The following is a 27,734-nucleotide window of genomic DNA, read 5'->3' as shown; positions in this document are numbered from 1 at the left end:
GTTCCTGCTGAACCAGAACGTATACAGGTGGGGCTATACTCAAATAGAACACTGGTCTTTGAGCTAAGGGCTTCCGCATGAGCGGACGGCTGGGCACAATGGACCACTGGTCTAACCCAGCAGCGGCAAATCTTATCCCCCAATGCTCCCGTTACCTCGGCCACCCACAAGGGGCTGGGAGATGCTGGCGAAACGTGGTCCACCATCTTGGACTCTGTTGGCTTGCCCTGATCGCGATTCTTGCGGGCGAGTTTAGACGCCATCCCGCCACGCACAAAAAGATCCAAGGTGCTACCGGCAGATAGTGAAGGCGCCGCTTCGATGTAGGAAGCAAAAACGGGGTAAAAATCACTGAGAAGTTGCAGATCCGTGGTCGGGTGTATCGTAGCCGTAGCAACTAGCTGTCTACACTACAGCTCAATGCTTCTGCCGGAAATCGGAGACATCTACTTATTTATTTATATTAAAATTTCTACACTGCCCAAGACCTAAGCGATTTACAAAGTAAACATACATAATCATGTATACACACATAATCAGTACAACATTATCTACTCATTCCTCCAAAGTTGTCTAATTTATGGCTAATAAGACTTCGACTTCAATAAAACAGATTATCAAAATCTGAAACATCACTACCTATTAAAAGGCTTTCACAAACAAATATATTTTTAGTTGCTTCTTAAAAGGCATCTTATCATTACATAGCCTTTATATTTAGCATATCCTACAATTCTATGCGGATTACAAATTATTCAGGGACTCAAGCATTATTCCCTACCTGCCCCGGCGGGCTCCCACTCTATCTAACATACCTGGGGGCAATGGGGATTAAGTGACTTGCCCAGGGTCACAAGGAGCAGTGCGGGATTCTAACCCACAACCTCAGGGGGCCAAGGCTGTAGCTCTAACCACTGCACCATACACACTCCCCCAATTATCCTGGTAAAGCATTCTATTTCATGTTTTGCTACCTTGAGATCATCAGACACAATCACCACCTCCACCTCCACCCCCCTCCCTCCCCTCCCGCCCAAGTCCCGCTCTTCATTTGTACACATCAGATTACAACTCTATTGTTGCATTTTCTTTGTTATTAGGATAAACACTACTTTGGATCCCCTATTAATGAGAGGAGATAAGGGCAGGGGAGGATCAGCTGACAGGCTGAACTGGAGGGCAAACCACAATTTAATGCCAGAGAAAAAGTGGCCTTGGTGGGCAGGATCCCTCCCCAAAGCGTCAGTGTAACTGGTGAGGTTCCCCAGCTGAAGGGGCCTCTGCAGCCCCCCTTAGCTGTCACAACTCCAGGGCCGTCAGCAACGCATTTCCAGTCACTGGCGTCAGCACCCACGTCCCTTACACGTTCAGGGAGGAATTTGCTGCTTGATCCGAGCATGTCCAGGAGTGTCGGCATCAGTGGCTGGAAATGCACTGCCAACATGGTTCAGATGTGTTGGGGGGAGGTTCCAGAGAGCACTCCTCAGCTGCCAGGGCTTGGAGATCCCTGCCAGGCAAGGTATTTAATTTTCATTGCTTCTGGGGGGGGGGGGCAAGGAGTGGGCCAGGAAGAAATGTGTCTTGCCTACCCATTCTTTCCCCAGGCTCACCCATAAATTGAGTTCTGGCTACGCTTTTGCAGAAAAATAAGCTTGTCAAGGAGGAAAGCAGCATTACATGACCAGGTTCAGGAATCACATGGCTGTTTGTGAAAGGACTGAAAATGTTGTGTGATCGAGGAGGAGTGGCTTTGGGGGCTGCATTCGCACCCTCCATAGCCAATCTATTCATGGCTAACTTTGAACAGAAATGGATATATACTCCTTGAACGTACCTCTGGGTGACTTTGCCCTTTTCTAAACCTGAGCTGTTCTGTTTTTTTTTGCCAGTGAAAAGCAGTTTTGATTTGTACCTTTTGGTTCTATAATGTTACATTAATCTGAGGCTTTTTCGCCCTCTTTTTGGGTGCATGCTGGGTTTGAAAAGGGGGGGTACCGTGGTTCCACGATCACACAACATTTTGAAACTTCTCTTACCTGCAAAAAGAAAATCACATTTTGAATCATTATAAGAACATATTATATGTTGTGTGTCCTCGTATAATTTGTGAAAGGACTCCCAAAATGCAGGCAGGTAGAAAGCTGAATGTACAGAACCGCAAAATAGGAGCCTGGCACAGCTTTAGATCCAGAAGGATAGAAATCAGTTAGCTTAGCAGGGTTTAAAAAAGCTTTGGATCATTTCCTACGCAAAGGCCTTAGATCATTACTGAGATGGCTTGGGGAATTCCACTGCTTATTCCTAGGATAAGCAGCATAGAATCTGTTTTGCTACTTGGGATCTAGCTAGGGACTTGGGACCTGTGTTGGCCACTATTGGAAACAATACCGGGCTTGTCTTATGGGCAAGTTTTGTTCTTAATTATTGGGCTGGAGACACAAGTGTTCCTAGCAGACCTAGGACAGAGATTCATGGTGTAACAAGACACTCCACTGCACTGGGGGGGATTGCAGTCCATCAAACAGGAGTTACTGGCCATTCCTTGTGCACTCTAGCATCCTCCTGGCTTTCACCGTCACCTTAAGATCATCAGAGACAATCACCTCAAGTCCTGCTCTTCTTTTGATGCATATTAGATTATTACAATACTGTTGCATTTTCTTTGTTACAATTAAGAAGAATTAAACTCTGTAAACCGTGTCGAGCTCCATTTCAGTGGAGAAGATGCGGTATATAAACCTAAGGCTTAGTTTAGTTTAGACCATATTTCTTTCATCAAAGCTACAGGATACTGGTCCAATCAATGATTTTATCAAGACTAGACTTGCAACATCCTATACTCAGGAATCTCAGTGAAATTAAAGGAAAAAAAAGCTGCAGCAAGACTCATTTTATAAATCATGATTTGACCACATTACACCATTACTGATGGAACTACATTGGCTAATTATAAAAAAAGGACTGAATTGAAATTATGCTGTCTAAAGTACAGGATTCTACAGTATATGGAGATGCTCGTGACACCTTTCTACTTCTACTATTTAACATTTCTGTAGTGCTGATAGGCATAAGCAGCGCTGTACAACAGAGGATGTGGTAAGAGCGGATAGCGTAGCTGGTTTTAAGAAAGGTTTGGACAAGTTCCTGGAGGAAAAGTCCATGGTTTGTTATTGAGGAATATATATTAATATAATCACAGCTATGATCCAATTAAAAGCTTAATCATTTATATTTGTGCAAAACAAATTATTTGTTTGTGAAGTGCTCAGACCAAGAAACCCATATAATAGTGATGTCACTACAATGAGGTTTACAAGGGGACCATCATCGCCTTCACAAGTCCCCTGCCCTCCCTAAATACTGAAACCTAACTTCTAGGTCCGTCCAACTTATTATACTTATCTGTATTTGGGGGCGATTGGTATTGTTAACTCTCATTGGTGACTTGTTAAAATTAAAGTGCAAGTGCTTCAGTAAAATGCTGAATGTTTTTTCTTCTGAATTTATTCCCGTCCCCCCGATCCGGATTTCGTCTCTTCGTCAGAGAGGGACACTAAGAAAAAATCAAATCAAACAATCTGTATAAGTCAACTAAACTTGACAAATTAAATAGTGATAACTTTAAAATCTAAACACTATTAAATTCCTAAAGGCCTTTATAATCAAGTTCTTGTGAACCTTATAAATTGTTATTGAGGAAGACACGGGGGAAGCCACTGCTTGCACTGGATCAGTAGCATGGAATATTGCTACACCTTGGGTTTTGTCCAGGTACTGGTGACCTGAATTGGCCACCGTGAGAACGGGCTACTGGCCTTGATGGACCATTGACCTGACCCAGTAAGGCTATTCTTATGTTCTTATGAGACGGTCCTTGCTCCGTAGAGCTTACAATCTAAATTAACAAGCAGGACAAGCAAGGGCTTAGGGTGAGGAGGGCTATGAGCTAAATGCATTCTCGCAGGGGTGGGGCTTTTACTCTGGATTTGAAAAGCGCCAGGGATGGAGCCCCAGTACTGACTCCGGCAGTTTGTTCCAGGCGTAGGGTGCAGCAACTTGGCAGAGCTGCTGAACATCGACCTGAAAACGCAATTATCCGTTGATGCATTTCTTTGAGCATTTGACCTATTGCAAAGATCGACGGCCTCTTTTACAAAGCCGCGCGGCAACAGCCCCGGACCCTTTAAATCTCTGTAGGCTTCAGGGCCCTTAGCGCAGCGCAGCCACTAGCGCGCCTTTGTAAAAGAGGCCGTGAATCTTTCTGCTTTTGGTTTTATCTGTTCTGACACGTTTCAATATTTTATGTATGTAATTTTATATTGTAAAAACGGTTTACAATAAAATTACATATATAAATTTTTTTTAAAATAAATAAATAATAGATCCCACCCAATATTAAAAGGAATAAAATGTAGGAGGGTCCACTGCAAATCAATTAGTCTTTGCACCACGAACACCGGTATATAGAACCAAAGGGTTCCCAGCTGACCCCATTGCACAGGGCAAGTGCAGAACTTCAGACCATAAAGCTGAGCAGAGGAAATCTGCATCCGGGGATTTGCGAACGGAAGGAGGAGACAGTGGGCTGGTCTGCCCGATGGCGTCACAAAGGGGTGGGCGGAGCTTTACAGAAGGCCCCCGAATGCAACTGCAGAGTCTCCTCCTTGAAGGGGCGGAGCTTGTTCATACCAGACACAAGCTGAACCCTGGGAGAGGTGGTGCTGGGGAGAAGGGCAGCTGATGGCAGACTGGCAGGGGCCGCTCTGCTACCATTCAGCTACTCTCCAGGTATTTCTAGCCTTCCCCGCGTGGGATCCTGGGAGGAAGCTTCAACTCCTCCTCTCCCCGCCCCGGGAACATTCTGACCAATGAGTGCTAGAAGGAGCCGAAACTCCTCCTTCTCCCCTCCCACTTTATCCGCGCTAGTGGGCGGAGCCTTTTACTACTCTCCAGCCCAGCAACATTCTGACCAATGAGTGCCGGAAGGAGCCGAAACTCCTCCCGCCCTCTCCGTGCTAGTAGGCGGAACTTGGCCGCTACTCTTATACCCCCCCCAGCAATTTTCTGACCAATCAGCATTAGAAGGGGGTGGGGCTAAGGAGAAGACGCTGTGCGTCTCTGAATAGCCTCTGCCCTTCGTGATGTCATCAGTCTGGGCTCAACAATAGCCTTTTTCTTCCTTTGATTCGCTTCTGCCAACGCTGCGAGAGCCCCACGTTCATTTCTAATCCTGAGGAAAATGCCTGCAGGACCCTCTGCCCAGGTAGGTCTTGTTGCAAACACTGCTGCAGCTTTCTGACCTGGGATAGTGCAGAGTCAGGACCCTGAGCAGAGCTGGGGCTGAGGAAAGGCACTTTGGGACCCTCCTGAGGGGAAGGAGAGAGATCAGAGTCTCACAAAGGAAGATTTGGGGTGTGACTGCTTTCTTTTGCTCTAGTCCTGCAAGTTATACACACACAGAAATATTTCACTCTGCTGAGAGGTCTCCCAAAATATAACCCTACTCTGGGATTGTGTTATATGCCTATGAAATATGTGGGGAGTGGGTGGCGCAGTGGTTAGAGCTACAGCCTCAGCACCCTGAGGGTTGTGGGTTCAAATCCCACACTGCTCCTTATGACTCTGGGCAAGTTACTTAATTCCCCCATTCTGGAAGTGCCGCAGGTGATGCTGAGTGTGTTTCTGTTTTCTGTTTCAGATGCAGGTGACATTTGAGGACATCGCTGTCTCTTTCTCCCAGGAGGAGTGGGAGTATTTAGATGAAGAGCAGAAAGAGCTCTACAGGGAGGTGATGAAGGAGAATTATCAGACCCTGATCTCACTGGGTAAGGGATAAACTGATATATTTATTAGCAGTTGTGGGCCATCATTATAAAGACAATTTTGATTATGTTTCTCTCATGTGATGTGGTGAGAAAGTGAGTGAGTACTGCAGCGATCACTTGATGTCCTCACAGGAGTGCACGGGTTGGGGTCAGGCTGAGGGGCTGATGGCTGAGTGTGTGGTTTCTACCATGAGATGGGTGAGAATATATATTACGAAAAATGAGGTTTGCAGAAAGAACTGTGTTCAGTCTGCCCCGTCTGTTCAGTGGCTATAGGTGATTGCAGGGCTTCACTTAGACAAAACAGGTCTCTGTAGAATCAGGGTTTTTATCTGTTCCAGATAAATTGATGTTTATTTGTTTTTATATATAAATTTTTATTGAAAAATTTTTCAATATATTGTACAATAATAGCAAAACCACAAGAAACAAGTAATATCAGATACAAGTAAAATACAGGTAATACAGTAGTAAAAGCAATAAAACCGCAACCCAAAATCAAAATCAAAACCATTCAGCCTCATCTAGTTTTCTCCATCCCTACCTACCCCCCCTCCAGCCCATGACCCCACAACCCCCCCCTCCCCATTCACGTAGCAGACAACAGAGCAACCAATACTAGTAGTTCCCTCAGAGTGTGTCCAGCAGATCTTCCAACTTGCTCCAAGTGTGGGAGTAAGTAATATAGGTATGGCGCCTCCTGGCCACTGCTATCTCCATCCTCCCCAAAGATAACAAGCGGTTAACCCAGGTAGTATGAGAGGGGGCCTTTGTATTTTTCCAATGGTTGGCAATGAGGCATTTAGCAGCCACCAACACCCAACGAGTAAATTTAGTTTGCCAGGTATGCTCCCTGGTATTATACAATCCTAGAAGGCAGCTTAAAGGAGAAAGCACCACACATTCACCCAAACGCTCAGATAAAGTACCAATCACCGCTTTCCAAAAGGATGTGAGAACCCCACATTCCCACCAGATATGTAAGAAGGACCCCAATTGGGAGCCACATCTCCAGCATTGATCAGATGCTCCAGGAAACATTCTGTGCAGGCGGTCCGGGGTATAATACCACCTCGTGAGAACCTTATAAGCGTTTTCCTGAACCAAAGCACAGGAAGAAGCTTTATATACCTCCCTACATATTACCTCCCAATCTTTAGCTGTCAACTGGGAGCCTAAGTCCCTTTCCCATTGCAGACGAAATGAGTAAGTAGTAGGTGAATATCCCCTTCTATATTGATACAACACAGATAATGATTTAGGAACTTTCTGAAGTAATAACCATAAATTTTCCAACGTTTCCCTCTCGAGCGGCAATCCAGAATCCCAACCCTGAGCGTGCATAAAATGTCTAATTTGGAAATATGCGAAACAATCTCCATCTGGTAAGTCGTATTTCTGTTGGATTACTTTAAAAGAAACAATCCCAGTCGTCCCAAGTAAATCTCTAAATACTTGAATCCCCTTTTGAGACCATCGATGAAAAACCCCATTATCACGACCTGCGGGGAATAGAGGTTCAGTTTTAATATTATCCAGGGAAGATACCAAAGCCCCCCCTCCCAAGTTAGTACGCGCCTGGTTCCATACCTTTGCCAAATGTTGTACGAAGGGGTTTGATATGCTCTGTATCCATGAACGCTGCGGGCCAGAAGTCCACAGCCTATATTTCAAGGGTTCCAAACCACTATATCTCTGTTCCAACTGCACCCCACTTTTGTGGTCCCCCAGATCCCAATCCAACACTAACTTCAGCTGTGCCGATTGATAATACCACACCAGATTAGGTAACCCTCTACCTCCCTCTTCCCGAGGTGCCCACAACAGGGATTGGGAAAGTCGTGGGGATTTACGATGCCAAATAAAAGTGCGAGTTTCTCTGCTTAATCTCCTCAGTTCCCCTAAAGGAACCGATATAGACAAAGTCTGAAACAAGAACAACAATCTAGGAAGTACATTCATTTTAATGATCGCTATCCTACCCCACCAAGAAAGCCAAAGGCCATTCCAGCGCTGTAAGTCAGCCCTTATACGTCTATAAATAGGCAAATAATTTTTCTCATATATCCTCCCAAGATCCGAGGGAATAAAGATGCCCAAGTATTTAATCCCATGGCTAGCCCATTTAAAGGGAAAAGTACCCTTTAACCCATCCACCTCCCCCTGCGTCAAGGTCATATTCATAATTTCCGTCTTAGCCAAGTTTATTTTAAACCCAGAGAACTGTCCATAGGTGTCAAATAATTGTAATAAATGGGGTATAGAGTGCTCAGGGTGTCCCACATATAGTAGAATATCATCCGCAAACATCGCTATTCGATGATCCACCCCTCCACTGACAACCCCAACTAGCGATGGGTGATGTCTAATGGCCAAAGCAAGGGGTTCAAGGTACACTGCAAACAATAATGGAGAGAGGGGACATCCCTGCCGAGTTCCCCGAAAAATGGGGAAAAAATTAGTATAAGATTGATTAATCCGCAAGCATGCCCGCGGAGCAGCATACAGAGCCCGAACCCAATCTCCAAACGGGCCCCCTAGTCCCATCCTATCCATGACCTCCCATAAAACCCCCCAGAGAACCCTATCGAATGCCTTCTCGGCATCAACCGAGATCAGAACCGCCTTGTCCCGACCAGTGCCCATCTCCCAAAGTAAATTAAGTGTTCTCCTAATATTATCGCTCACCTGTCTCCGTTGTATAAACCCCGCTTGGTCTTGATGGATCAGGGACGGCAATACCTTAGCCAAAATTTTTGCATCTAAGTTCAACAACGATATGGGCCGATAAGACCCACATAATAAAGGATCTCTGCCCGGTTTGGGTAATATAACCACCCCAGCCTCCCCCATCGTAGATGGCAACATACCTCCAGTAGAGATTCCATTAGCTACTCGGACCAAAAGAGGCCCCAAGTGCCCCGAGAACTGTTTATAATAACGACTAGTATAGATAAATTGATGTTTTATTGTTTGATTTCATACTGGATCTAATTGGTGTTGCTGCTCATCCCTGATTTATTGCGCTGTGCAGAATTTTATTGCGCAGGATTTTTTTAGTTTAAACTTTCACTGCACACCTTTTATTATTATTTCGAGGAGGTTTTGGATACTTAACATTTGTATTTATTTGGCACTGAGAAACGGCATGTCTGTACAAAGTACTTTGGGTTACCAAATGATGTGAAAAGAACACTGAAATGAACAAGATCTGTTTCTTGGTCCCGAAATCGTCCTGCAAACATTCTATCATCTATTTCAGACGTCTGGAGGCAATTCCCCTTAGAAAGAAAGATACGCAGACAGAGTTCTAAAGGGATAGCCTGTTTTATTATCAGTCTGCATTCATTAATATATCCTTCACATGGGTCAGTGGTAACCATCACAGGAAAAGGGGGATGGACAAGAGAGGGGAGGGTGTGTGTGAGCAGGATATGTACATGGCAGGGGGGGTTTGAGCTTTTATTGTCTCATAAACGAAACTTCGTTAACATGATTAAATGACCTCTTCCCAAACCATTAAGAAAGTAAACATGAACATTCTGCATTTGATTACCTCCAGCACAGGCAGGAACAAAGGACATAATATATGTGTGTCCTTTTCAAATGTGTCCTTTCATAGACAGAGACAGAAAACTTATCCATTAAAATGTGTCCTTTCAATCCCCTCTTACGTCATGAAAATGACATCATAAATGCACAGTATGAGCGTGGAGGGAGAGATATTCTAGATATGTCTCTTTAGGAGGGGTTTTAGGGGCTGTAATATGAGTCAAACAGCGCAGGAACAGTCTAAAATTACATAAGCAACAAGAGTGCAGATAATAATAAAGATTATAACAATAAGAAGGTCTTTCACCCACCCCTGCATCCAAATAAAATACAGATCCCAAGGATTAGATAAACCAGAATTACGTTTAAGTTCAGCAGAGAGGTCTTCTAATTTTTTAATGGCCATAGTAACTTTACCCGTGGGACCTGCATTGTCAGGAATAAAGGTGCAACAGGATAAAGTATTTTTGACACTCAACAAAGCGTTGCTGATTATAATAAATGTAATTAATCCAATCAACATTCTTATTGATAATAATAAGGGACTCAAACCTAGCCTTAACCTGGTCTCGGGCCTTGAATTCATCTGGGACCCCTATCTCATCTATGTATAGCTAAAGCGCACTGGCCTATCTACTGGCTGAGTAGTTTAACACGGAGCCGGAGGTCTCCACAGAGCCAGTAAATATCACCTAAAGCAAAATCTAATGCGGCAACAGTGAAGCATACCTATAATTTCCAAAAAGGAATACTAGGCTGTAGTTAAATTTCCAGTATGCCTCGGACAATAGTTTCTGATTAATACATTAACACATTTTAGCTAATCATGATTTAATCAGGACTACTTGAAACCGTCTTCCTGCCCTCAGGGTCTATCTGCATCCCCATGCCAGAGTCAGATTGATACAATTTCACATGGGCCTTGGCTGACACCAGCTATGCCAACCGAAAATGCTGAACGCCAGCAACAGCTATGCTGACATCTTCCATATTCTTTGAAATGAAAGCAAACTTGTGGTACCCTTAGCCAGCTTGCCTCGCTTATGCCTTGCCAATCTCTAACAGTATATCAGCACGTCCCCTGTCCTCCAAGCTATGAAGATGAATAGTTCCCATTATGAGTTCAAACCTCTGTCTTAGGTTGCGTAGGTCGTATCTATATCTTACCCGTCGTTGAGCGAATGAGCGGTGCATAAGGGATGCAGGAAACTTTCTCAGGAGGCCCAGGCAAAAAGATACAAGGATGTCATAAGAGAGTATGTAAGTATGGGACCTTGGTAATGGTAATGCAATAGGCCATGCCAAATTAAAACCAAATTAGCAAGTGTCAGAGAAGATACTGGAAATTCATGTATAACTGCCTTTAAAAGCTAGAAGGAACCTTGTGAGAAAAGAAATGTACACGTGTTTCACTCTACAGCAAAGGAGAATCATAACAATACATAGCAAAATTTGTAGAATAGTTAAGATAGGGTGAATTAAAACATTAAATACATGGTTTGCAGTGGGCGAATACTCAAAGAAAAGTTCCCAAACTTGAGACATGTGCATCTCGGAGCAAATTTTGTGCAATCTGTTCATTTTCAAAAGTGATAGTATGATTCACTTCTTTGGAGGTTTTCTTAAGTTGTTCAATAAAGTTCAGCAGCTTATGAAATGTCTCATTGCCCATACCAAGAGGTAGAAGACGTACAGCATAAGAAATAAAGTCTGGAATGTCCATAGAATAGATTAAATAGGTGAAATTGTACAGCAAAGCGTTCTTAGGAAGGTGGTTATATCCGATGAACAGGAAACATTGTGTAAAAGTCTTTGCAGTTAGGGTGCAGGAAGAAGAATTACAGTCTCTTTAAACTGGTGAGATGCAAGCTTGGGATGATATGATGTTTGCACAGGATCTGTCAGTCACTGGAAACTAGTAGTGTTCACCCTTGAGATGAAATGATGTCTGTGCATACAGGGAGGGATTTGAAAAGAGTCCCAATATCATTCAGCAGCTGTACTTCAGTGTGATCCAAATAAGAGATAGAAAACGGGAGAGAAACCATGTTGCCTGTACTGAATGAAGAGAGAGACCAGGTTGCCTGTACTGCATGTGGCAACATGTGACAATATTAATACATTTACTTGTTATAGTTATGGCAAAAGAGAGACAATATTCAAGTACTTAAGGTTCTTAATCAGACATTCCAAAAATATATGTTTTTGTGTGCTGCATATAACTATTATGGCAATTCAGAGAGACCATAATTCTGTACTGAATGTATTAAAAAAATTATGTCAGAAATGTGTACTGAATGGTTAATATCTAGTGAGCACCATAGAATAAACACTGTATAGATATAGAATAAAACCTTTTCTTAAAAATATAACCCCTAACTAAGCTACATTTAGCATATGCAAATTATAGGAAAAAAAGAACATTGTGCATTTGGGCTAGTAAAAAGTGGGAAAAGAGCTAGTTCTAGAAATGGCCAATATTATGTATCCTGGGGTACCCCTCAAACTAAAACAAGTAGACAAAACACAGACCACATGGCACAGACAAAACACATAGCTCTAGGCTTCAAACTATTCTTCCATCGGTCAAGTGTTCAGAGCTGAACTTATCTCTGGAAATAAACACATTGTTATAGAAAAACAAAACAGAGATGAACACATGAGTAAAGTATATGGACAAATAATGCATAGCATAACCATCTCATATTTAGAAAAGCTAATGTCTCTTTGGATCGTCTTTATCTCTGCAGTGACAAAGAGGATCCCTGGAAAACACCAGAAATATCCTTGTGCCAAAACTGGGATGGCCATGCATATATCCGAACCGCTGCTAAGAAAAAGAAAAGAAAAACACATTTTAATTTTGTAACATCCTAATTTCAGCTAAAACAATAGGAAGGAATTTTTTTCCAAATCACAAATGTGCCAGCTGTGGCTTTCCAGATTTTGTCTTTAATAGTCCTGTTCATGCGTTCGACAATACCGGAACTCTGTGGGTGATATGGGAGATGAAATTTCCACTCAATGCGGAGTGCGATAGCTAAATCTTTGCATACTCTGGCAGTGAAAGCAGGACCATTATCTGAGTTGATGTGTGTGGGACATCCCCACCTAGGGATGATTTCGCGAAGTAAAATGTTCACCATAGTCTGAGCAGTTTCATTTGTAGTGGGGAAAAACTTCAGGTTATCGGGAAAACATGTCAACAATAACAAGGGCAGCTGATATACAGGGTTTCCCCTCTTTGCACCAAAGTCCGTCTGAAGGGCGGCTTTGGGCACCGGCCAGATGGGCATTGATTAAGCCAGTGACCAGGGTCTCCGCAATTAAAACATCCAGTACTTCTGGATGGATTATTACCACCTCGATCGGAGGCAGGGGCCTGCCCCCTACGAAACCCATGACCCCCTCTTCCGCGAGGAGCGGACAGGCGCGGTCCCCAGGTAGGTAGCTGGCCCTGATAATGCAGGATTTCCCGAGGCTTAGAGATCTCAAAGCGTAGGAGAGTGTTGCACAGTAGTTAGCTCTACAGCCTAAGGAACCTGAGGCTTGGGGGTTCAAACCCCGCACTGCTCCTTTTTCCAATCTGAAATTATGCACGAGAACTAGTGGGCCATTCTGAAATCATTTGTTTGACCAGAATCTGTTGTTTTTTGTTTTTTTTTTCTATCTGTAAAACTGATTCTGGCCCCTGTATTAATTAAAGTTAATTTATCCTGACCCTCTTTGGTAGTATTAACATTGGGGCGGCCGCAAGTGCCTAAAATCAAAGGTGCCACATACCTCAAGCTGAATTCAGAGTCTGACTTCTTTCCCTTATCCTGCGTCTCCAAAAATGAGTCCACAGGAAAGTGATAGGAGTCTGGCAGGGCTGTGAAGGTTTGAGTGACCTTGGTATTTAGATACAGAAAGTCAGGACATCCCTATGCACTAATACTGTTTTTTTTTTGGCTGTCAAATCACTTTTTACTCTTTCCAATTCTATCTGCATTGTATCTCGATCCTGTTGCAATGCATTATATAAAGGCATCACTAAGAAAGAAAGATAACGCCTCCAAATTATTCAAAATACTGCCATTAAAATCATTTAAACTTAAAAGCTCGAAAATTTGATCATGTCACACCACTTTTGATTAACTCCCATTGGCTTCCCATAGATCATCGATTTACTTATAAAATAATGTTACTGATACATAAAACCATAGCTTCCGGTCTACCCCCACAACCTCCATCGCACATTACGTTCTTCTTATCAAAACCTGTTATCCATTCCCTCTTTAAGACACATTGGCACCATACATACTAATATCTTTTCTGTGACGGTCCCTACCGTCTGGAACTCAGCACCAAATTATATAAGAGAAACTTCATCACTTGATAAATTTAAAACTAGCTTGAAGGCCTTTCTTTTTAAAGACGCATTTGAAGTATAATAGTCCTTTTAAGGACTGTAATGGGACTTTGCTCCTTGCTTTTCTTATTCATTTTAATCTTTTCTACAAAGTGCTAGATTATTTATTTTTTGTTTCTTCCCTTTTGTTTTGATCCTTCTCCCTCTCTTTTTCATTATAATTTGTTTTGTTTTGTTTTTAAATATATGCCTTTCTGACTGTCTGTTTTAATAATTACACAAATGTATTTCTACCCTTTTTAATTTTGTTTCGGTAAATTCCCCAAACAAACCTGAAACCTAAAACGGAATTTTTTTTCTTTCCGGCGACACAGCACAAGAAACGGCAGAAATTTAAACCTATAAGCAGTGCAAACACATACGGGAAAGGACTGGTGACACAGAAAGATGTGAGCCGGAGGGAGAGTATCACACACACGGGCAACATAACAAAGTTTCAGAAATCATATTCGTTCTGTCCACTGAATATACATTAACATTTTATAACATTTCCAATATTCTTTTATCGTTCTTAAAAACTTATTTCAGACAATTTGTCTATGTATCAAACAAGCTGCTGAAAAGTTCTCAGCCAGCCTACAAACAGTGCTGAAAACAAAGAAGAAGGAGGACGAGAAGGAGGGGCTGCCCTCCCCCTCTTCCCGCCAAAGACTGCCACAGAATCAGAATCAGATCTCTGACTCCAACTCAACCACTTCACCCATACCACACATCCACAACCTGGTTCACTCACATTCAATTCATATTAAGCCCTACAGGGTTCACCACTTTCACCTACCCTATTCAACATTTACATATCCTCTCTAGGACACCCACTGCAAAACCAAACCTGATCTAGTACATATATGCAGACGACATCTCCATCCTAATCCCAGTGAACAGCATAACAAATGAAACCTCAAAATACATTACTCATATAATGACCGAAATAGAACATTGGACAAGCAACTTCAAACTGAAACTCAACACAGAAAAAAAACAAAAATCTTCCTTGCAAGCCCAACGGATAAAATTGCCAATTTAACGCTACATATAAAAGACCATGATTACCCAATTACCAACACAATAAAAATATTGTGAGTCACATTGGACACACACACCTCACTATGATTGAACACACGAATATAGTGGCAACAAAATGTTTCACGATGCTATGGAGATTAAAGACCATCAAAAAATACTTCGACTCACTATCGTTTAGATTACTAGTGCAATCACTAGTGCTTTCTACCCTGGACTATTGTAATATCATTTATTTGGGTATCATTCAGAATTCAGCTGTCCGCTTGATATATGGATTAAAAAAGAATGACTATGTCATCCCCCACCACAAACCACTGCACTGGCTGTCAGTTGAGGCAAGAATATTATTCAAGTTCTCCTGCATATGTTTCAAGCTAGTTTGGGGACTAGCACCTACATACCTGCAAACACACTTGTATTCTACAACCCAATAAGACAAACCAGAAACAGCTATCTTTTTGCATACCCAAGCATAACCAATTGTAAATACAAAACCTTTCTGGACAGAACCTTCATGCTCCAAGCAAATAAACAACAACAGCTAGACAGTTACATTAATAAAGCTGAACTGACCTAAAAACTACCCTATTCGACAGATACATCACCTAAACAGAACCTCACCAAATACTTTGTTTCTTTTCACAATGCTCTCTGAAATCCTAATTCTTGCTATTTCTGAATCTCTAAACAAACTGTACATTGTAATTTTTTCCCTTTTTTCAGGAAAGCTGTGATTTTTCTTTACAGGTCCGCTCCGAAATTCTTAGCAAACATTATATTTTGTAATTTTGATTCCTAATAGTCTCTGTACTCTGTCCTAATAGTCTCTGTACTCTGTACTCCCTCCACATATTGTAAATCGCTGAATGTTCAGCTCTCTTAAATGTAAACCGCCTAAGTGCCTTTATGACCCATAACCAAAAACAATATCACAATGCAGGAATTTTTTCAATAACAAAAACAATATAACAATGCAGAAATTTTCGCTTACCTTACCTTATAAGCGAGGTACATTAATAATATACAATATAATCTTATACTCTATAAAATCTTATCTAAGCGATAGAAGAGAAAAGCGCATGCAAAGAATGGTACAGATGATAGAATGAGCAGACATAAATCCACAATAGAGACTTTCCAAAAGTCTTCACTTAATTTCATTCTTCCCGAAAGAATGGCAGCTGCTTATTTTCGTGGCGGGAGCTTACCGAAAACTCCACATTAATATTTGTCCTTGCCAAAAGAACAGTAACCGCGGCGGGTTTACCAAAAACCCTACAATATAAATAAAGGGTTGGAACATGACGCCCCAATACCAGTGAGTATTAAAGAACAGAATTCAAAATTCAGAAATACTCACAAAATATTGGTAATGTCAAGTCCATCGCGGAAGTAGCCCCCAAATTGAAACGAACAAGATCCATTTCTTGGTCCCGAAATCGTCCTGCAAACATTCTATCATCTATTTCAGACGTCTGGAGGCAATTCCCCTTAGAAAGAAAGATACGCAGACAGAGTTCTAAAGGGATAGCCTGTTTTATTATCAGTCTGCATTCATTTATATATCCTTCACATGGGTCAGTGGTAGCCATCACAGGAAAAGGGGGATGGACAAGAGAGGGGAGGGGGTATGTGAGCAGGATATGTACATGGCAGGGGGGTTTGAGCTTTTATTGTCTCAAAGACGAAACTTCATTAACATGATTAAATGACCTCTTCCCAAACCATTAAGAAAGTAAACACGAACATTCTGCATTTGATTACCTCCAGCACAGGCAGGAACAAAGGACATAATATATGTGTGTCCTTTTCAAATGTGTCCTTTCATAGACAGAGACAGAAAACTTATCCATTAAAATGTGTCCTTTCAAACACCAAAATGAAAGCCTAATTTGTTGGACTTCTTTCATTATTCCTGCTCTTTAGACTGCTGTTGAATTTAGTGATTCTCTTACTGATAAATCCCAAGAATGAAAAATAAACATTGTCATATGGTTTATTTGCTATTTTTCTAGTGCCTATATTAGGTTTTTCTGGTGTGCTGTAATCCCCTGTAGTTTTGCTATTCTTTAATTGGTTTCTTTCTTCTGTTAGAGGGTTTATGTTGTTCTGACTTCAACAATGGCATTAGCTGGCTACTTTGATCATACGAGGGTCATTTCATAAATAATGCTCACTATTTTTTTTTTTAATATGTATGGGGTTTTTTTTTCAAGTATTTTTATGTTTTAATAATTTTTATTGGTAAAACAGTCAAGTATTTCTTTACAATCCTTCAATAAAGTTTCCCTGCTTTGCAATGACCAAGTCCCAACGTCCAGGAAGTTTAATTATTCCATCCAAGACACCGCTTTTGTTCAGTTGTCGAATGGCTCGGGTACTGGCGGAAAAAAGGTCTTCCAGAGATGCAAAACGATGTCCACGCATAGGTTGTTTCAACTTTGGAAAAGGTCGAAGTCTGGTGGACTCATGTCTGGACTGTAGGGAGCATGAGGTAACGCCTCCCAGCCGTATTTGCGTAGTTTTTCAATGATGAGTGGAGAGCTCCATCTTCCCCATGACCAAAAAAATTTTGATGAACTCAATCATAGAAACATAGAAGATGACGGCAGAAAAGGGCTACAGCCCATCAAGTCTGCCCACTCTGCTTACCCACCCCCTGTCTATGCCCTAATGACCCAATTTCCTTATCTTGACCCTCATAGGGATCCCACATGGGTATCCCATTTATTCTTAAAGTCTGGCATGCTGTCTGCCTCGATCACCTGCACTGGAAGCTTGTTCCAATGATCAACCACTCTCTCTGTGAAGAAATACTTTCTGGTGTCGCCATGAAATTTTCCGCCTCTGAGTTTGAGCGGGTGCCCTCTTGTGGCCGAGGGTCCCTTGAGAAAGAAAATATCATCTTCCACTTCGACACGTCCTGTGAGGTACTTAAATGTTTCGATCATGTCTCCCCTCTCCCTACGTTCCTCGAGAATGTAGAGCTGCAATTTGTTCAGTCTCTCTTCGTACGAGAGACCCTTGAACCCCGAGATCATCCTGGTGGCCGTCCGCTGAACCAATTCAATTCTGTGCACATCTTTACTGTAATGTAGCCTCCAGAATTGCACACAGTATTCCAGATGAGGTCTCACCATGGCCCTGTACAACGGCATTATGACTTCAGGCTTTCGGCTAACGAAACTTCTATTGATACAACCCAATATCTTCCTTGCCTTAGATGAAGCCTTCTCCACTTGATTGGCAGTTTTCATGTCTGCACTGATGATTACTCTTAAATCTCGTTCTGCTGAAGTCCTAGTTAAAGTTTCTCTGTTCAAGAAGTACGTCCTGCATGGATTTCCGCTTCCGAGGTGCATGACCTTACATTTCTTAGCATTGAAGCCTAGCTGCCAGGTTGAGGACCAACTTTCCAATGTAAGCAGGTCCTGCGCCATATAATTCTGTAAACTGCATTCACTTACTATATTACATATTTTGGCGTCATTGGTGAATAGTGTTATTTTACCTTGAAGCCCTTGAGTCAGATCCCCTATGAATATGTTGAAAAGGAGTGAACCCAGGACCGAGCCCTGCGGCACTCCACTGGTCACCTCCGATGTTTTAGAGAGGGTACCATTAACCACCACCCTCTGAAGTCTGCCACTCAGCCAATCATTGACCCAATCATCCTCACAGACAAAGTTCCATGTTGCAGAAGTGTCGGAACAATGTATTATCGTGATGTTTGTGCAAAAAATGTGCAGAAAAATGCACAAAACTCGACCTCAGTTGCTCTTGGCTGGGCCACTCATTCTTCACGACAACGCTCGCCCATACATAGGGAATGTCATCATTGAAAAACTACGCAAATACGATTGGGAGGCGTTACCTTATGCGCCCTACAGTCCAGACATGAGTCCACCAGACTTCGACATTTTTCCAAAGTTGAAACAACCTGTACGTGGACATCATTTTGCATCTCTGGAAGAGCTTTCTTCCGCCGGTACTCGAGCCATTCAGCAACTGAACAAAAATGGTGTCTTGGATGGAACAATGAAGCTTCCCGGACATTGGGACTTGGTCATTGCAAAGCAGAGAGACTATATTGAAGGATTGTAAAGAAATATTTGGAAAAAAAACCATGTAAATTAAAAAAATTTGTGTGCATTATTTATTAAATGACCCTCGTACATTAAGCTCTGATTCTCTTGTAGCAAGTAGCAGTTATACAGAAAAGCACACTATTTCAGGACAATCTGCTAGAGAACGACATGGGGACAAATTTATCCCCTGTCCCCGTGGGAACTCATTTTCAAGTTTCAAGTTTAATTAAAATTTGATTTGATCGCTTATCAAAATTTCTAAGCGATGTACAATTTAAAAAAGGGAGAAAGATGAACAACGTGTTTTGATGGACAAAGTCATAAACAGAACAGCAATTATTCAACATCGTGATACAAAAGGAAAGTGGGAAGAACTACAATGGCAACAGAAAAGGAGAACATAGCAGGAAAACAACATCAGGTAGGGTCAAGTCAGTTGAAAGTCTCTAATGGCATTAAAAGTAGCCTCTTATGAAATTTTAAGATTCAAATGCGTCTTTGAACCAAAAACCTTTTTTTTCCTGTCCCGTCCCCACGAGTTCTTTTCCTGTCCCTGCCCCATTCCTGCAACATTCTAGAGCTGAGATTGTGATGTCATAATGCCTCATTCCACCAATGCCTAAGCTCTGTCCTCATCTGCACAAGCCTCAAACACTTGTAAATCATAAGTAGCAACATTGTAGAGCTCAGACTGTGATGTCATAATGCCTCATTCCATCAATGCCTAAGCTCCGTCCTTATCTGCACAAGCCTCAAACACTTTCAAATCATAAGTGTTCGAGGTGTGTGCAGTTAAGGCAGAGCTTACAGGAATGGGACAGCGAGAGCAACAAAACTCACAGGGGCAGGGACATTGAGTTCCCATGGGGACAGGGAAAAATTTGTCCCCGTGTCATTCTCTACAACCTGCTGCAGACCAAAGTCCTCTGATTTTGTAATTCTCTGGGCAAGTACAATGTCTAGGGGGGAGTACTGACGATGCAAACTCACCGAGGTTAGCCAAAGATCTTTCTCAGGTTGTTTCCCGATAAACAATATCAATGGTGTAGATGTATATACAGTGGTGCCTCACACAACGAACTTAATTCGTTCCAGGAGCAAGTTTGTTATGCGAAAAGTTCGTTATGTGAAACGCGTTTTCCCATAACAATACATGTTAAAAAAAATAATTCGTTCTGCAGCATAAAATATGCTAAGATGACATAAAAAAAGATAAATTTGTCAAAATGGTGAAAATGGTGGTTTTGCTGAGGCCAAACTCTTTGACGAGGTCACACTGTTTTACCCCACATTCACTCCTTCTAATTATTTCCCGTTTCATTTCAACAGAAATCACCTTCCTGCTTTTTTTAGAAGCCATGATATATAAAAAATATTGAGTTTATCTTAAAAGGACGACTGTATACAGTGAGAGAGGGCAGTTAAGCGCAGTGACTAACGACTGCCTGCAGTGCCTGCGCGGAAGGATGCAATACATCGGCAGCTCGGGCGACTTCGTTGTGTGAAACGAAGTTCGTTGTGTGAAATGCGTTGTGTGAAACGAAGTTCGTTGTGTGAAACGAAGTTCGTTGTATGAATCAAGACATGAAGTTCGTTGTGTGCAGCGTTCGCTGTGCGAGGCGTTCGTTATGCGAGGCACCACTGTATCTCTTTATTATAGAATAATAAATATTTGTGATAACGGGAATGGGACTTGTATACTGCTGTATTCTGGTTACACATTCAAAGCGGTTTACTGACAGTGTCGACCAAGATGCCTGCATGCTAGCGTGGCTCTGAGCTACCCTGCGATTAATTAGCGGGTATAGCGGCCCCTTTATATTCTAATGTGGAGTTTCTAGCGTGGTAACATTCTAGCTCTTACTTTTTGATGACTACTCAAGTCCCGAGTTTGGACTTGTCAAGTTTCCCTACGTACCAGAAGAGAGGCCTGCAAAACGCATGGCCAAGTAAGGAGCACCTGCCTCTCTTTGCAGGAGTTTCGGCTGAAGTTCCGATTTTGAATTCCCCTTTGAGTGCTCCGGACCCGATGGAGCCAATGCAGGATGATCCTATATGTGAAATCTATGCTTGGATGAAGGAGATTCATATGGACTTAAAAGCGGTCCGTGTGGATGTGGCTTCTCGGGGGGCAGAACTAAAGGCAGAGATCCTAGAATTGGGTAACAGAGTGGAGGAAACTGAACAGCGTCTTGATGAGCAAGCTAAGTCCTTGACTGCGGTAGATAAGCATTTAGCTACCCTGCGTGAAAATTGTACTGCCTTGCAAGATAAACTTGAGGACCTGGAAAATCGCAGTCGACGTCACAATTTGCAATTCTGGGGTCTCCTGAAGTCCCAACATATACTAACTGCGTTAAGGTAGTGCAGCAGATTGTTGGTTCTCTACTGCAGGTAGAAGCAGATCCTGTCCTTTTGGACAGAACTCATCATGCCCTGGGTCTGGTGCGGGCTAATTGCTCAAAGGATATTGTGGCCTGCTTTGCGAGCTATCAACTTAAAGAGAAAGTGCTGCAAGCCAGATAATTTCTCCTGGGGTTCTTATGCTATTGAGATCTATCAGGACTTATCCAGTGCACCGTTACATCATTGTGCAGATTTGAAACCTTTTACTAGGCATCTGAGTGAACTTAATTTTAAATACAAATGGCGACATCCCTTTGCCTGAGAGGGGACATGATTGAAACATTCAAGATATTGAAGGGAATTGACTTAGTAGAGAAAGAGAGATTGTTCACCCTCTCCAAGGTGGAGAGAACAAGAGGGTACTCTCTAAAGTTAAAAGGGGATAGACTCCGTACAAATGTAAGGAAGTTCTTCTCACCCAGAGAGTGGTAGAAATCTTAGCTTAACTTGGTTGTAAAGCAAAGACTCATCAGGGTCCCGACGCAGCTCCGTTTCGGTGTCTGCTTCAGGAGACCCCGCCAGAAAAAAGATTTAATTCTGATAAAGAGTAACAACCATAGCAGTGTTCACAGGATATCTGAAATGCAAAAAATATAAGTATCAAAAACGCTATAGATATGGGCTACGGACTTCACAAGGCCACATATCTATGCTAAATATAATATGCTTTGCAGCTGTCATAACGGAAAAAGCACACCAGAGTACATACCGTGCAAAATGTAGAAGGAATTTCATGCAACAAAGAACGCCGGCACCCGCTCCGATATTTAAACCAGAGGGGGGAAGGCAACCGGACATAATCAACGTGATGACGTCATGAAAAACACTGACGTGAGCAAAAAACTTCAAAAATGCACTGCTCGAGCCAGACAGGATTAGAGAAAAGCAACCCATTCAATCTCATTGTTAAGGCCATGTGGGTGGAGAGTATTCAGGTCAAAAATCTACTTCTGCTCTCTCCTCCACAGCATACGCGCTGTATCACCTCCCCTGGTGTTGCAGTATCGATCCAACACTGTAAACCTAAGATCTGACGTGGCATGATTCTTACTATGCCAATGTTGCACTGCAGTGCGTATGCGGCTCAAATGTTCACCAATACGAAGCTTCAAATGCGGGTAGTGCTTCCCACGTACACCAGCTGGCAAGGGCAAGATATAGCATAAACTACGTGGTGTGAATCGCAGTTAGTCACATGCTGAGTATACTTGTGTCGAGAAGGCAATGACATTTGTTGAATGGTGGCACTAAGATGACAAACTTTGCAATGTCCACATGGGGAGTGCTGACCCCTCACAGGGCTAGAAGCCACTGGTCTTAGGAACTGAGAATGTGTAAGTTGTTGTCTCAGGTTAGGAGATTTAGAAAAAGCAAATCTGGGAATTTCTTGAAAGGCCTCATGGTACTGCATAATGGGCCAGTGATTTTTGATTATTTTCTTGATTTGGAAAGCATAAATGGAATAGGGTAACACACAGACCAATGAACTAGCTTCTGATGCATGATGTGCTTGCAACAACAGGGATCTATTGGCATATAAGCCACATTTGTAGGCTTTCTTAAGCACTGAAGGGGGATAACTCTTCACTAAAAATCTTTGTTTGACTTCATCCGCTCTATGAACATATTCTTCCACCGTAGAGCAAAGTCTTCTCAAACGTAAGAATTGTCCAGTTGGTATGTTGTTCCTTAGATGTTTCGGGTGGAAGCTGTCATACTGTAACAGATTGTTCCTATCGGTGGGCTTACGATAGATGGTTGTATAAAAACAGCCATTGGTCAGTGTGATGTTGATGTCCAAAAAAGAGACCCGATGTTGGTCCAAGGTCATAGTGAACTGCAGGTTGGAATCACAAGAGTTAAGCCAATCAAAAAAACGTATAAGAAAAAACAGACTGACTCAATAATATAATTTCTTATAGTTCAGTGGTTTTTCTGACTCTTAGCAATCTAGTCCCTGCTGAAGTTATAATCAAAAAAACGTGTCAAATCATCTGAAGTACCAATCCAAACTGTCAACACATCATCAATGTATCTCTTCCAAAATAGAAAAAATTCCCAAAATTCAGAAGGGTATAAAAATTTTTCTTCAAACTGAGATACATAAAGGCATGCTATAGAAGGGGCCATTTTGGACCCCATGGCAGTGCCCTTGATCTGTTGGTAGAATTCTAGATCAAATTGAAAATAGTTCATACCCAATGCTATTTTGGCCAAATCTAGCAAAAATTGAAACCTAATGTCTGACATTTCTTGAGCTTGTAATTCAATTTTGATGACCTCAATAGCTTCCTTCTGAGGAATGTTGGTATATAAGGCTGCAAAGGTCAGAAGTATAGCATGGTCTGGTATATCCTGGAGAGATGCTAAAAAATGAATCATGCTAGTAGAGTCTAAGACATAGGAGGGCGCCAGAGGAACCCTGTGTTTGAGATACAAGTCCAAAAAAGCAGATAACGGTTCCAAGAGTGATCCTATTCCAGAAACTATTGGTCTACCTGGAGGGTTCAACAAAGATTTATGAATCTTTGGAACAAAGTAAATCACAGGTGTGCGAGGATGTTTGCAACTCAAAAACCTAAACTCTTTATCAGTAATGACACTAGTTTCAAGGGCCTGCACCAGGACATGGGAAATAACGTCCTGGATAGCTTGTGTAGGATCATTCTGCAACAATGTATAATAAGTAGAATCACATAGTTGACGTTGTGCTTCACTAACATACGAATTGGTATCTTGAATGACTATTCCTCCACCCTTATCTGCTGGAAAAATGACGATGCTGGTATCAGTTGCCAAAGATGATGCTGCAGCTTGTTGTTGTCTCGATAAGTTATAGCAAGTACGAGAAGAATTACTCTCTAAAACCCCAATGTCCCTCAATATTAGATCTTCAAAGGTCTGAATGTGAGGATCAACCACACCCGGAGGACACTAGGAGGATTTGACATGAAACAAAGGTTGACTGTCTTGAGATGGATCAATAGAAGTATCTTCTGTGTAAAAAATTTTTTTAAGTTTGCAGGATCTTATAAATTTAAACACAGCCACTCGGGTGTCAAAAGCCCCATAGTGACTGGTGGGCACAAAAGAAAGACCCTTATTTAGTACTGATGTTTCTGTAGAAGTTAAAACGCGATGGGAGAGATTAAAGATATTAGATGTCAAGGTTGTGGCCGAGATGTTTTGGATCTTACCGGTCTCTTGTTGGGTGGTTTGGAACCCCCCTGAAAATGGACATTATGAGATGAAACCTGCATAGGTCCCTGTCGAGATTTATCATCTTCTGATGTGTCTGATGATGTGTGTGTATATGTGGGACGTTTCAACCATTTAATGTTGCGGGTCTTATCCATCCATGCATACACAAACTCTTTTGTATAATCCATCTCATCCCTATGTAATTTTTTAATCTTAGTGCAATTAAAGTATTAGTGGCAACCTGAATGCAAGAAATTTCTTTTGACCTAATTGCATACAGTATTTCAATTAAGCAATTAAGAGATATATACCCAGATGAAACACATTTTTACACCTTTGAGCTGGTCTCGCTTTTACTATTGATTAAGCAATGATTGGAAGATAAACTCTTTTCCCAAGAGGGGGTTACCTCTCCCTCTTCAGAGTTTTATTTCTCTGAGCTGAGTTTTTGTATAGCGAGCCCTCCTCTTAGGTTGTGTAGATTACAGAGTCAGTCTCCTTTTTCTATAGCTTAGTGCTTTTTCTGACTCATAGTTATTTTGTCCCTGCTGAAGTGGAAACAACGAGAAACTTTGGCTGAACGTCCTTAATACCTGCAACAGAAATGAAACTGGCCTTCTAGGGCACAATTTGTCAACACATTTTAGAAAAAAGCAGTGTCGCATAAACCTTAGACCAGGGGTGTCCAATGTCGGTCCTCGAGGGCCGCAGTCCAGTCGGGTTTTCAGGATTTCCTCAATGAATATGCATGAGATCTATTTGCATGCACTGCTTTCAATGCATATTCATTGGGGAAATCCTGAAAACCCGACTGGACTGCGGCCCTCGAGGACCGACATTGGACACCCCTGCCTTAGACAGAGATGTACAAAATATTAAATTACAAGTTTGTTTACAACGGGAAAAAGAACAGAACTGCAACGATGGCAGGCCTTCCACAACATTAACCTCTCTGCACAATAGGGACCGCTGTCGAATGTCAAATAAAAGATGCCTCAGTCCCTATTCCATTCCTTTAATGCCACCTTCTCATCTTTCAGTCCTGATGCTAACTTCTCAGGCCCAGTGCCAAGTTCTCTTCCTATATAGCTTGTGCTAGCTCTCTCTACTTTCCACCCCCCCTCCCCTGGCATCACGGGCTTTTTAGATCCAGTACCTATATATCCCTCAGCTGGAGGGAAAGGGGTTGGAGAGGGGGCTCAGAAAGCAACTTGGGTCATCCCTCCCCTTTAGAATCACTGAGATCTGGAATAACCTCACCTCCCCTCTCCGAACCTCAAGCTCCCTCCAACTCTTCCGCAAACACCTAAAAACCTGGCTATTCTCAAAACTGTAACACTTCCCCCCTCTTAGGCCTCTCACCTTCCCCCTTTACACCTAACTCTTTAATCTCTCCACTGTAGTTCCTCTCTCTTTCTTCCTGTAAACCGTGCCGAGCTCCGCATTCGTGGAGATGGTGCGGTATATAAACCCAAGGTTTAGTTTAGTTTAGGTGCACTCCTCAATTCCAGAACCAACAGCGCGGTTCAAGGGGGCCTCCTCAACCCCTTGTACTCCATTGTTCCCTAACAACAAGGAGTGGAAAGGAGGAAGGTCCCTCAGCACTCTCCTGGGGACACCTGAGCATTGATGACAGTCTCTAAGGCCTGCTGCTTTGCTTTTTTAAAATTTTTAATTTTATTGAAATTTAACAAATTCAACAAGATAAACTCTTGCACAAGAAATGCAGAAAGGAAATCTTCAATTAACATGAAAATTACTATCTTCCTTAGACCCCAATAATAAGGGAGACAGATCTTGGTAAAGAGAATCTTATTTAAGACCTCAAAAGAATAGGAAAAAGGCTTAACGGAAGGTCCCAACATCCATAAGAGCGGTTCTTAATCTTTCCTAAACATTCACGTCACCAACTTCTTCACATCCAAGAATGTTCTCAGTTGTTCTGGTGCATAGAAGATGTATTTCACTTCCAAGTATTTAATCATAAGAACTTAAGAATTGCCGCTGCTGGTTCAGACCAGTGTTCCATCGTGCCCAGCAATCCACTCCCGCAGCGGCCCTTAGGTCAAAGACCAGTGCCCTAACTGAGACCAGCCCTACCTGCGTACGTTCTGGTTCAGTAGGAACTTGTCTAACTTTGTTTTGAATCCCTGGAGGGTGTTTTCCCCTTTAACAGCCTTCGGAAGAGCGTTCCAGTTTTCTACCAGTCTCTGGGTGAAGAAGAACTTCCTTATGTTTGTACGGAATCTATCCCCTTTTAACTTTAGAGAGTGCCCTTGGAGAGGGTGAACAACCTGTCTTTATCTACTAAGTCTTTTTCCTTCATTATCTTGAATGTTTCGATCATGTCCCCTCTCAGTCTCCTCGTTTCAAGGGAGAAGAGGCCCAGTTTCTCTAATCTCTCACTGTACGGCAACTCTTCCAGCCCCATTTTAGCCCCAACCATTTTAGTCGCTCTTCTCTGGATATGCCAAAAGGAATACTCTGCCTCAAGTCTCATTGCAAGAAATAGTTTTCTTCTTTCTTGTGCTTGGCAGGTTAAGTCGGGAAACATCCAAATTTTTTTTTACCATAGAGCAATACTTGTGAATTCCGATAATACAATTTGAATATAGCATTAACGTCTTGCTCGAATACAAGAGAAACATTACATTACATTACATTTGTGATTTCTATTCCGCTTGTACCTTGCGGTTCAAAGCGGATTACATAAGAAGAAGCTGGACATTTCCAGGAGGGTACGTGACATTTAGGGTAAGACATAGTTACAGAATGAGTATAGACTTGGTAACATTGGATGAAAGCAGTTATATTACATTACATATCAAATCTTTTTCCAGGCGTTGGTAGGTAATATGAATCGGTAGGATGAATTAGGTTTTTTTTTTTTTTTTGGTCGGTTGAGGATATGGTGTCAGGGAGAGGGTAACCTGGTCGGTGTATGTGGAAGAGGAGATTAGGTGTTTTGAATATGCTTTTTGAAAAGTAGCGTTTTGAGTTTTTTGCGGAATGCTTTGAAGTCAGATGTTGAGGTTAACAATCTGGTTATGGAGGGTTCGAGTTTTGCTGCATGCGTTGCTATGAGGTTATCGTATAGCTTTTTACGATGAGTGCCGTTGAGTGGTGGGTATGAGAATGGTGTCAGTGTTCTTCTTATTCTGGGTGGAAGGTTGCGGTGTAGGCGATCGATTAGATAGGCAGGTGCTGTACCGTTGAGTACTTTGAAGA

General features: G+C 42.2%; 1 protein-coding gene across 2 annotated transcripts in view; it reads left to right on the top strand.

The window, feature by feature from the left end:
* Positions 1 to 5,770: 5,770 nt before the first annotated feature.
* LOC117354563 (oocyte zinc finger protein XlCOF6-like) overlaps positions 5,771 to 27,734 on the top strand; it is a 42,818-nt gene continuing 20,854 nt past the window's right edge. For both annotated transcript variants that reach the window (XM_033932310.1, XM_033932309.1), the window contains exon 1: positions 5,771 to 5,825. In XM_033932310.1, coding sequence (XP_033788201.1) covers positions 5,792 to 5,825 — 34 coding nt within the window. In that variant the 5' untranslated portion in view covers positions 5,771 to 5,791. The remainder of the gene's footprint in view (positions 5,826 to 27,734) is intronic.

Source organism: Geotrypetes seraphini, chromosome 2 (assembly GCF_902459505.1).
Source record: "Geotrypetes seraphini chromosome 2, aGeoSer1.1, whole genome shotgun sequence".
Lineage (NCBI taxonomy): Eukaryota > Metazoa > Chordata > Amphibia > Gymnophiona > Dermophiidae > Geotrypetes > Geotrypetes seraphini.
The sequence above is the reverse complement of the archived record's forward strand: the minus strand, read 5'-3'. Positions and strand labels throughout refer to the sequence as shown.